We start from the raw sequence: 12337 nt of genomic DNA on the forward strand, positions 1-12337 counted from the left end.
CCCCGAGTAGGATAGCAACTTGGGAATTTAGACAGGATATCAGAATTGAAAATATTGTGTGGAAAAATATTTGTGTCAAGCATATTGAGGACAAAAATATTGTGAAGGTAAGTTTCTAATGCAAAGTTTTACTGTGTATACCGCCACATATATGTACTCTGACAATATATATCTATGTCTTGAAGGTGCGTAGATGTGGAGTTAAAAATAGTAAATCTATACTTTCCTAATAGCACTTATTGCCTCAATATTTTGGTCTTTGATATTTTGAAACAATCTTCTGTCCACGCAATATTGTTTTCTGATATTCTATCAGTGCTCCAGCAACTAGGTTAATGCAATTGTTCATGTGCTGTCTAATTTATATGGTTCTAACTCATATTGATGGAAAATAGCTAATAAAAATTATTCAGACCAGAAGCGAGTGCTGCTACAACATTGTCTTTGTTTTTCTTTTCAAATAACAGGAATTGTGTATTGGGTGGATTGAGCTCAAGGTAGGCCCTGGACATGTAAGTGTGAATGATGTACAGCAGTGTTTGAAGTAGTGGATGCCTGTAGCAGGGGAACCTATACGTAGAGTTGTGTATTTTCAGCGTATTAGTGAATCTTGATGTTATTATCTGTAAACAGAGCACCAAGAGGCTTCATGTACCGGTTGAATGAGACATGGTTGGTTCCAAATGTTGTAGGTTTGTTTCTTAAGCTGCAGGAGCTCATGAGAACAAATTGGGGTCAGTTGAAAAGGTAGGAGGAGAACCATTGAAGTCATGGTCCCAGGTTGACAAGAAGTGATGACTAAAAGCGTTCTACCATTGGATCACTGGTGCATATCTGCTGTCCAAATGATGGAACAATGTTGAACTAGACAGCGATTCCTGAAGTCAATCTTGACTAAAGGGATAATCTGCAGCCTTTGAATCTTGTGGCTTCTCCAAAGGCTAATCCATGACTCACTGAGGCTTGCAGGGGTCTTCAGCTGGGGATACTCCTGGGCTGGTTGGATTGATCCAGGTGGAAGGAGTATCTCACTGTGAAGTTGGAAATCTTCAGCTAAATCACTCACTGAAATGAGGATACTTGAAAAGTGTAGGATGCCTTAAAAAAGAAAAAACCTTATAATATCTATCAATTTTTTTAAATAAAAATGCAATCTATTACAAGATATATGTGGCTTTTTTCATTTATTGTGCATTCTGGTTGTATGTTGTATTTTAATGTTTTAAGTATTGTAATTTTGTTATTGATTAATTAAGATCAATCTTTCTAACTCCTGCTTATCTCACCTTCGCTAATATATTAAAATGCTGCGTAGCTCTTTGTGGCTTCTAAAATTGTATTGATAAAATGTGAATAACAGTTTTTTGCTTGAAAACAGACTTGGCTTTTGTTTGGAGTTGGAGCTGAGCAATTGCTACTCAGGTCATTGTTTCGAAGGACATGTAAGTAGTACATTTGAAGAAGGTTGTCAGGGTTTTTTTTCCATAGCGGTTTAGCTAAAGTTGCCTCTTGCATGACTGTAACTTGCCCATCAGAGGTTAAGTACATCCACACCTCTGATATCAGACCAATATTTCTTAGCCTTCTCCTTTGTCACATCACACAAGTTACTTGTTGTGCTATTGTTGCGCCGCGGCTGTGAGCACGGGCCGCCGCAGCGCAATCTGAGGTAACCGCGGCGGCCCGCGGGCGGGCCGCAGGAGAAGCCGCGGCTCAGTTCAAGGGTCGCAGCACCCGCCGTGGCCCTTTTCTCTGGCCGCGAGTTACCTGGCAAGCGCCGCAGGGCCGGAGACCCCGAATTGAGTCACGGTCCTTGCGCGCTCAGCGAGCAAACACTAATTAACGCACTAGGATGCCCGGGACCTCCCTCCTTATACCCACTTACCTGTCACACATTCAAAAGCCGTCTGCCTACACATGACTAGCTTATATGCATGACTTTCTCCTTCCCAGCATGCTGTTCACTTCCTCTCTTCCCTACATGCTCTTTTCTCAGGAGCATGTTTCTATTTTAAGTTATGACCTTTTCCCAAACCAAGATGGTGGTATTACTACTTCCTGTTTCCCACTTCCTGTCTAGGGGTATATAAGGGGAATCTATCTTCCTTCTCATTCCGTTGCAACACTCCTACGGTGGTAGTTACGCTCTGGCTGGTTTCCTCTTGTGGCGCCAGTTGTTCTTGATCTGTCTTCAGTCTCCAGAATTCCAGAATTCCAGAATCTTAAGTTCTAATTCCTTGTGTCCTCCATCTGTTTCAGGGAGTTCCTGTTGGAGGTTTTATACCCTTTTGGGGTTTTTCCTCTGGGACTCCTTCTGGAGGGCATGGACTGTAGTGGCTTACTATTGTCAAACAGCACAGTGGCTACCGGAAGGGGTCACCCCTACCTCGGCCAGAGCAGGACTTGCAGGAACCGGGGCCGCTCACCGCCTCTCTCCAACATCGACGGTAAGCTCAGGGTGAATTGTGACAGCTATTACCAGTGATAGGCTCCATCTCACCTAATACCTGATTCCAGTAAGTGTGTCAGCCTACAGCTAAGGCATATCTATTCCCGTCTAGGTTTCTAGGCATTGAATATTGTAATAAGATCCGCAGGGAGTGGTAAGTGTTAGGGTATGTTTCTTTTCCTCTAGAACAACCTCCCTCACTTTTATTTCTCCTTTTGTGTTCCTATTGCTCCCTCATTCTTTGTGCCATGATGATTAGTCTCCTCTCATTAAGCCACTTCACCATCAATCACTCCCCATTTTCCACTGTTTGAAAATTTTCCCTTGGTTCTACCACTGCTTGCTGGATTGGCACAGCACATTTACCACTCAACGATGAACCTCTACCTGGTGGCGTCACTTCTTCTTTCATCATTGCATCAAATTCATCACTCAGAGGCCTCTTCACTTTCCTTACCCCATTTTGTGGCCCTATTGAACACACATCCTCAAATGATGTCCCTCACATTTCTTTCAGGCTACTCACACGATGCTAGATGACTGGTTTAGTTTATCATACCTCGTTGAACTCGATAGGTCCAAAATCATCGGCAACATTGTAGTCCATGATGCGTTCTTCATTGGTTAGCCCTCCCTGGAGGCTCATATTTCTCAATTTCTCTGAATCAGTCATCATCCTTTCCTGGATGCAGTTCCTTTCTCTCTCCATTTCTTCTTCAATCTGTCTCATCCTCTCCTGACGTTCATTATGTCGCTTCTCTTCTTCCTTCTGTTTTCGTTCTGCCTCCTCTCGTTGCTTCTGCTTTTCTGCCTCTTTCTGCTTCTTCTCCACTTCCTGTAGTTCTCGTTGTAATTGCTCTTCGACTAACTTTCCTGAAAATTTAATGAAAACAATTTATAGTACAGATGTCAGGACATGGTGGCTTTACAGCATCTTTTCAGTAGATGACAATATTCTGTGCCATATTAGTGTTTTATGCTTTGTTGTGCTAAATGTTGCTGATTCACAGAAACTATACAATTAAAGTAAGGCCTTGTTTGTGTGAAGACAAGCACAACACACATACTGAAGGCCAAAGTCAAGAATTCTGGCATCATGGACTAAGTGGACTATGCCTGCTTCTATACTATACTGCTTCTCCTTTGTGGACGGATGTTGTAGAAATGGTGTCTTTATAATGTGTGACAATTATGTCTGCTTGAAAGAGCACAGAGCTGCGTAGTATGCATGTTGCTTATGTTTTGAACTCAGATAATACAATTGCATCTTTTGACCTGAGGGAGGTAATGGTTGCCATCAAAAAAGGCAAAGTTCCAAAGTTATATAGCTCCCAGTCCTTACAGGTTTCTTCTGGATATTTTGAGAGGAAATATTGAGTTATGAGCCTCTCTACTAATGAATATTTTGAAAAGTGCAGCACTATATGAAGCACCTAAATTGATGGACCCTATTGATAATTGTTCCTGTCTGTGAAAAAGGGATAGGGTGGACCCCGGGTGCTATTGCCCCATTTCTTTGATAGATTCCAATGCGAAGATCATGAGTAGTGTCCCTAGACCAGTTGGAATTCTGGGGTAAGTTTAAATCTTTTTCTTTCAGAAGCCCAGTATGGGTTTTGTGAATGACTTTACACCATATAACAGTGTATGAGCTTTTTTTTCAATCAATAATATAGACATCAGGGCCAAGAAGGGCTGTATCCTCCAAGCCGTCATGCACCTCTCCTTGGCCTTTGCCTACGTTAATTGGTCAAGCCTTTGGGAGATGATTTCCATGGGAGTGTAGAAGTCAGTAGTGCACATTTTGAGACAGCTACATAATAATTTTACAGCACAAATTAGATATATCCCAGCTGATGAGTGCCCAGATCCATTTGTGAGAGAGGGGTTATACAAGGCAATGTTATGGACACTTTCTTTTTCACTTTGCATAATAATGATCTGGAGCCCCCGCTGTTAGGACACAGGCCAATGCCGGTCCTACTCTTTGCTGTCGACTGAGTGCTCATGGTGAGGCCTGCCAATGGCCTGCAGAAGCTACTTGATTCTTTCAACTCGTTTATGGTTAGGATGGGCTGAACCACAAACCTCTCTAAATTATGTGGGCCTAAGAACACAAATACAAAAACTCACATGATTAGAAAGGGTAAGATTGTGCAGGTACCCACATTTATGCATCTAGGGGTTCCTTTTAATGTTGACTGTTGTAACTGGCAGCACCTTTGAACATAGGAAGACAGCAGATTGAGCAGCAGTGCAACAACAAGCAGTCTTCTGGTTCTCTCCTAAATTAGGATCTAAGGTGTACTGAAGTGGCAATTTATAGTGCAGACTTCTAGGTGATTACTGATGTAGCCACTCTACAGAACATTGAAAAGACAGATTTAAAAAGATCATTGGCTATCCCAACTGCTTAGTCATCATTTATATGACATTCACAACTTGGTGTATCTCATCAAGATTGTGTAAAGCTAGGACAACTGTTGCTCTGGATTTCCATTAGGTTAAAGCAACTGTTTTTAGGTCTCCCCTAGACAGTGATTATGCTGGCTCTTCAAGATATGTTGTATATACTTTGTGGGCTTCAGCCCGCCCACAGTCTTCCCTTTGCTGGCTCCATCGTTGCTCTCATATTCTTTCTCTCTATTTGTCCATGGCATGCATTTTTTCAACCAAATACTATATCAATACACTGGTCACCTATTGTAGTATGTGTGTTATGAACTACTTTTTTTTTTCTCTAACAGCAGTTCTCATGAGGGAGTTTGCTCTGAGCTCCTCTGTAAATAGGCCTGTAAATCTTATTCTCATCTTCTCAAATTTGCTGTGCATTCAAAGACTGAGATAAAATATCGGAAACTGTTTTCCGAGGGTGATTCAGGCCATGAAAATTAATTTCACCCGTTCACTATGGAGAGCCAATTTTTGGCCAGACTAGACCTTTCTGGGCTTTACTAGTCCTCACGATCGAGAGGACTATTACACAAATGGATAGGAGTGCTGCCCCCTGCTCCAAGTTCTATCTAATTAAAGCAGGAGGTTTCAACTCTTCTGTACAGAGAGTGCAGCCCACCCTCTTTGGAAAAAAGGTAGGCTTGCCTTTTACTGCTTCATTCAGAGTATCTGTCACTCAAAGCTGCTCTCTGAATAAAGTTGGTGGACGTGGGCAGAACCAGACAGTGTTGCTCTTTCTTGTGTCCTTCAGTGGCCCAGCTCTTTTTGAGTTTCTCAAAGCTGCAAAAGTCACATTTGGCCCCTGTTAGAAATGGGGTCTCTAGTTAGCAGTCAGTTTGCACCCTTTCCAAGTAGGGACCCTATTTCTAGTCAGGATAAGGGAGATACCCGCTTAGATAACCCCTGTTCACCCCCTTGGTAGCGTGGCACGAGCAGTCCGGCTTATTTCAGAAGCAATGTGTAAAGCACTTGCACATGACACACAGTAATACAGTGAAAACACTTCAAAAGGACACCAAACCAGTTTTAGAAAAATAGCCAATATTTATCTGTGTAAAACAAGACCAAAACAATAACAATCCAACCTACAGTGCTAAAGATATGAATTTTGTAAAATTTATCTTAAAAATACAGTTTGTTGAAGTCGATAGCTCAGCCTGGGCCTATCACAGCGCCGTGATCAACAAAACCAACAGTTCAAGTCGACCATGGCATCACGGGCCAGCTACGGTGTCAGGAACACCCGCAAACAGTACCTTGGATTTGCAGAGAATCGGGATCCTCGCGGTGAGCTCCTGAGACTGGTGTCGCTGGTGTCGCAGTGTCGGTTCCTTGAGGTCACACACTTTGCGAATCGAACTCTGTGCTGATGAAGTCAGGAGCACTGGGGTCAATGGCGTAGGGGCTGCGGTGTGAAGTGGGACGATGCAACATGCGGTGCCCATTGGTCACGGTGCAGGCAGCGGTTCGGTGATGGCATCCAGTGGAATTGGTGAGACCAGGGCTGCGGTGTGAAGCGGGCGGTGTGACATACAGTAATACCAGGTCACAGTACAGGCAGTGGCTTCGTCGTTGCTGAAGCGCTGTCATCGTTAGGCCCAAGCCAGCGGTGCGGGACAGGACAGTGCTTCGTGACCTTCAGGAGCGTTGTCCACAGGCCATGGGACAGTGCTGCGTGTACCTCACGTGCAGTGTCTACAGGCCACAGTGCAGGCAGCGGCGCCGGTGTCAGCAAGGGCGCCATCGTCAGGGATGCCCAGGCTGCGGTGTGAGCAGGTGATGCCGGAGTGTGGGGCCCACAGGTTGCGGTGCGAGCAGAAACTCAGTGAAGTCATCCGATGACGGCATCGGTGAGACCAGAGTTGCGGTGCAAAATGGGGCAGTGTGGCTCCGTGTGGCGTCGGTAGGTCACGGTGCAGGCCAGCGGCGTCATTGGCGGCGTCGCAGTGGTTTCTCCTCTTGAACAGCACAAAACCAACAATTCCCAGTGCTGCAGGTCGGGAAAACTGAAGTCTTTGGTGTCCCTAAGACTTCCAACAGGAGGCAAGCTCTACGCCAAGCCATTGGAGAACTTTTTCAAGCAGGACACACAACAAAGTTCACCATTTGTACTCTTTTCAGGCAGAAGCAGCAACTGCAGCTAAGTCCAGCAAAGCAACACAGTGAAGGGACAGTACTCCTTCTCCAGCTCTTCAGCTCTTCTCCTGGGCAGAGGCTCCTCTTGATTCCAGAAAGATTCTAAAAGTCTGGGGTTTGGGGACTTCTTCTACCCTGTTCTGCCTTTGAATTTGGCAAAATTTCAAAGCAAACTTTCAAGTGTTTGCAAGATACTTCCTTGTCCAGGCCAGGTCCCAGACGCACACCAGGGGGTTGGGGACTGCATTGTGTGAGGGCAGACACAGTCCTTTCAGGTGTAAGTGACGACTCCTCCCTCCACTCTAGCTCAAATGGCTTATCAGGATATGCAGGCTACATCCCAGCTCTCTTTGTGTCACTGTCTAGAGGAGAGGTGTGAACAGCCCAACTGTTAAACTGACCCAGACAGAGAATCCACAAACAGGCAGAGTCACTGAATGGGTTAAACAATAAAATGCCTACTTTCTAAAAATTGCATTTTCAAACTCACAATCTAAAAACCAACTTCACTAAAATATGTATTTTTAAATTTTGAGTTCAGAGACCCCAAACTCAAAATTTCTATCTGCCCTCAAAGGGAATCTGTGGTTTAAAGCTATTTAAAGGCAGCCCCCATGTTAACTTATGAGGGAGATAGGCCTTGCAACAGTGAAACCCGAAGTTGGCAGTATTTCACTGTTAGGACACATAAAACACATTAGTATATGTCCTACCTTAACCATGCAGTGCACCCTTCCCATGGGGCTACCTAGGGCCCACCTTAGGGGTGCCTGACATGTAGTAAAATGGAAGATTTAGGCCAGGCAAGTGGGTACACTTGCCAAGTCGAATTGGCAGTGCACACACAGACACTGCAGTAGCAGGTCTGAGCCATGTTTACAGTGCTACTAATGTGGGTGGCACAACCAGTGCTGTAGGCCCTGGGCACCTCTAGTGCACTTTACTATAAAATATACCAATCATAGACAAACCAATCAACAGCACAATTTATATGGGGAGTAAATGCACTTTACCACAGATTAGCAGTGGTAAAGTGTGCAGCGACAATAAACCAGAAAAAGCAGAGTCCAAAACATCATAAAACCAGGAAGTCAGAAGGCGAAAAGACAGGGGAGACATGCCAAAAATCTGCCATGTCTACTGCCCCCATGACTCAGTTTGCCCTCGTACATCGGTTTGATGCACAACTAAGAAGCTTGCGAGTCTGGGTCAGCAGCTCAGCTCCACAGTTTCCCTTTCCCTTCCTGGGCTTCTATGATCAGAACAGTAAGCCCACCCAGTAAGGGCAGAGTCAGATAAAATAAAAAACAAACTTGTCCATGAGTGTTTCGAATATATTCTCACGTTATCTAGCCAGAATGCACACTGTCACTTGTACATTTTATTTCCCCCTTCACATGCACATTTGAACACCAAAAGAAAAGCTCTGCATGGCCGGTTGGGGTGTAAGGGGGATTTGAGACACCAGAGTGGTGGTTTTGATAACACACCTTCAGATCCACATTTTGTATGATCTGTTCAAGCCTTACACAGCAGCCTGTCACCCTAGACTCAGCAGTGAGGTGTGCCCTCTTCAGGTGGTGGACTATGAGTTTGTTGAAGCTGCCATGATCTTTCAGAGGCTTTTGACACTGTGGGTGGATGCAGAGACATTTATACAAGGGTGCACTCAGTGAGTCGAGATGGACTCAATGCACCCCACAGCTGAACCTTGTCCAGTTGTGGAACACTATGCTGCTGACCCAGTTATCATGTGAAGCGGACCATCAGTCACCTGGCATGTTGCCTCTCAGTAAACGAAGCTGATGCAGCTTCTGACTCTTGGTGGTCTATATGGATGGCTCTCACCTACTTTACTCCCCAGAGTCCTGAGGGGATTTAAAACACCCTCATTTCAAGATCATGTGGTAAGGCAGACTGCGCAATGTCAGGGCTTCTTGCCAAGATAGATCTGCTGCTCCCATCAGAGTTACTTTCATATTTCTAAAGAATGATAAGACCTGAGTTGGTATCTTGGCTCTGGAGGAAGACGTACAGTGTATGCAAGCTCATAAAATAATGAACCGGGGTAGTTGTTATGTAGATGGAAATAGCCAGGTTTTCATGACTTTCCTAAACTTCAGAAGCAAAGAATCAAAGCCAATGGGTCAAGCATTTTTTTTTTTTTCTTTTAACATTACACAGTCCAAGTCCATTTAGATCGTTTCAAAGAGAATCTTGGTTTCAAAGAGAATCTTGCCCGCAGCACCTCAGGGAAGGGCAATCTATGGGCTGAAACATGCTCGACGTCTATAAGGGTTGAATTATTTCCCATTATTTTTTATTACACTGTTGAACTTTTTCCCTTGCGCAGGGTCATCCCAAGTCTTTTTGCCTCCTTCCTCCTTGTTTTTCTGACCTCTCGCTGTTGGCTCTAGGACTCTGAGCACATTCTCACTGCTGACCAGTGCTAAAGTGCAGGTGCTCTCCCATCTAAAGTTGGTATGATTGGCTTATACCTACTTGGCATATTTAATGTACTTATAAGTCCCTTGTTCAGTGGTATCCTTATACCCAGGGCCTGTAAATTAAATACTACTAGTGGGCCTGCAGTGCTGCTTGCGCCACCCACTGAAGTAGACTTTCAAACCTGTCTCAGGCCTGCTAGCGCAGGGCCTGTGTGCGCAGTTTTCTGCCACAGGGACCTGGCATCTAAATTTACTGCCAGGCCCAGAACTCCCCTTTTACTACATGAAAGTCACCCCTAAGGTACGCCCTAGCTAGCCCTATGGTCAGGGTGCCATGTATGTAGGAGGTAGGACATGTGCCAGGTTGCGTGGCCTGTCCTGGTAGTGACAAACAGCCTAACTTGGTGTCTCACTGCTGTGAGTGCTGCCTACTCATAGGATTGCATTGGAAATGCCCTGCCTTATGTGTAAGGGGTATTGTCTGATTTATGAGGGGTAGCGTAGGCGTGTTTGGTATGGTTGTGATGGTGAGAATAAATGCTGCTTATTGGTGTAGGTGTATTTTTTACTATTGCAGAAATGCCACCTCTAAAAGTGCACATTTATCTGTGCTTATGACTCTGGTGTTTTGCAGCTTGACTCCAATCCGCGTCTGGGCAGAGTGACAGTTGGGGCTTTGTGCATACTTTTTAGACAGCCTGGACACAGGGAGGGTGGAGGTGTCACAGAGGTGCATCTGCATAATGAATAGTCTTCCTGGGCTGAGAGAAGGGAGAGGCGGGGCACACCTACATTTGCAAACGCTATGCCTTGGCCTCACACAATAGGGTTGTTAACCCCCCACTGATGTTTGGAGCCTGTGCTGAAGGAGAGAGGGGGCACTCCCAGAACCAGTTGTAACTGGCTGGAACCTCCTGTCTCTACCATTGCAAAACATTGTAAGGACTGAGTATATGTACAGGGGAATTTTCCCCACAATTTGGAGACTCTTGAACCATCCTGGAACTGGACACTGGAACGCTGGAACGACTCACCAGGGACCGCCATGGACTGCTGCTGCTGTGCTGACCTGTGATCTGCTTTGTCACTGTGAAGGACTTGCCACTTGCTGCCTTTTCCTTGTGCTGGCCTTTTGCGGACCCCTCCACCTGTGGGCCTTTTCTTAAAACTTTGCTCCCAGGGGCAGGGTGCTGTGGTCCCTGACCCCTGCAGTGACCCTGAAGCACGAGGGAAGCTTCACTTGGTGCCTAAGCTAGCTCTTAGAAAAGCGCTCCTTTGGGGATTTCCCTAGTGCTTGAAAGCGCTTCCCCTTTTCCAGTGTGGCAGGAGATCATCACCCCCGCGACCCGGGCTTCCTTTTTGGTTCCAGCGCTCTTGACAGAGTGTGCCGTGGTGGCTGAGATCACCACCGCAGCCCAGGGAGGCTTCTTCTAGTCTGCTCGATTGAAACGCGCTACACCAGACCCCGGGGTACAACCGGATGAAGATAGGAGCCAGGGGCACCAACGAGGAACCTCTATCGGGGATTATCACTGCCGCGCCCCAGGGGAAGGTGAGTTTGCATGCTGGTTGGGCAGAACAGCTTGGGCGCGGCTCCAGTGATCAACAGGGAACCGTAAAGGTTGTCCCTGCCTCCCCAGTGCTCCTTTTTGGCTTAGGAGCGGCCGAGCCGGCCGGGAGCCCCGGCAGGCTTAGTACTCGCTCTCGGAGGAGCACAATTAATTTCTTGAGAACCTGAGGCCCGAGTGGCATCGTTGGAGGAGGACTGAGGCTCGCTGGGCCCCCCTCCCTCCTTATTGGGCTACAGCTTTTTGATGGGGGGGAGTGGGAGCCTCCTCGGAGGCTCCCCGCGCCGCCGGTCCCTATTGTTGTTCTTTGCGGGCCTCCTCAATAGAAGTAATTGCTTGTGAGGGCTGGTGGAGGCCTGGGGGGGGGGCTAGTGATCGCAGGCCCCAGGAGGGGCCCATCAGGAATACTGAGAGGGTGCATGCCGCCCCTCTCGGTCCCAGTGCTCCCAGGAGGCCCCCGTTTCACGCAGAGGAGCACCGGGGGCCCCAATTCTCGTTCTATAGGCACTGGAGGTGCCTTCATCAAACTAGGTACTTTTCAAGGACCAATATAATCTTAATTTAAGTTCTTCCTATAGATTTTGCTGTTTGATGATGCTTTTACATATGTGTACAAATGTTCCTTTTAAGGACATGACTTGCTAATGTTTTTCTAACTTGCTGTATGTTTTCTAACGTTCCTACTATGGGCGTTTTATAATATTCTTATGACAAGTGCTTTGGTGTAATAACGTGTTTTCTGAATAGCCTGTGTGTTATATGTGACTACTGCTAGTCTGCAGAGTAACTAATGTGCAATGTTCTCACAACCGCTAAGGTAGCAGGATAGTACTGATATGTTTGGTCTAATAATTGTGTTGTGTACAATACAGTATATTTTCATATAATCTGGTGTTGTGTTTCCTTTGTGGTGGGCTATTGTGTCACCTGTATTGTGTGTGTTGTGCAAAAGCTTTACACTTTGCTTCTGGGACAGGCCTGACTGCTCGTGCCAAGCTACCAAGGGGGTGAGCAGGGGTTATCTTGGACGTGAAACTCCCTTGCCCTGACTAGAGTGGGTGGGTTCTGCCTGGCTGAGGTGCATACCCTAGCCAACCAGAAACCCCATTTCTAACATATACCATTCATGGACATGAATAAATATTTTTAGTCCAACAATAAGGTATTTTTGATAGCATTGTATCTCTGCATTGGAGGTGTCGGGGTCAGCTTCTCATCCACCATTTATTTTTACCCTCACCACACCAACCCTCCCGAAGCACTCTACTGTTGAGCACCACAGG

The 12337-nt window shown here is 46.0% G+C and overlaps 1 protein-coding gene across 1 annotated transcript in view; it reads right to left on the reverse strand.

Annotated features, from left to right (window-relative positions):
• LOC138257349 (uncharacterized) overlaps positions 1–12337 on the reverse strand; it is a 160609-nt gene that overhangs the window by 97176 nt on the left and 51096 nt on the right. The window contains exon 4 of the mRNA XM_069205900.1: positions 3009–3322. Coding sequence (XP_069062001.1) covers positions 3009–3322 — 314 coding nt within the window. The remainder of the gene's footprint in view (positions 1–3008; positions 3323–12337) is intronic.

This window comes from Pleurodeles waltl, chromosome 1_2 (assembly GCF_031143425.1).
Source record: "Pleurodeles waltl isolate 20211129_DDA chromosome 1_2, aPleWal1.hap1.20221129, whole genome shotgun sequence".
Taxonomy (NCBI): Eukaryota; Metazoa; Chordata; class Amphibia; order Caudata; family Salamandridae; genus Pleurodeles; species Pleurodeles waltl.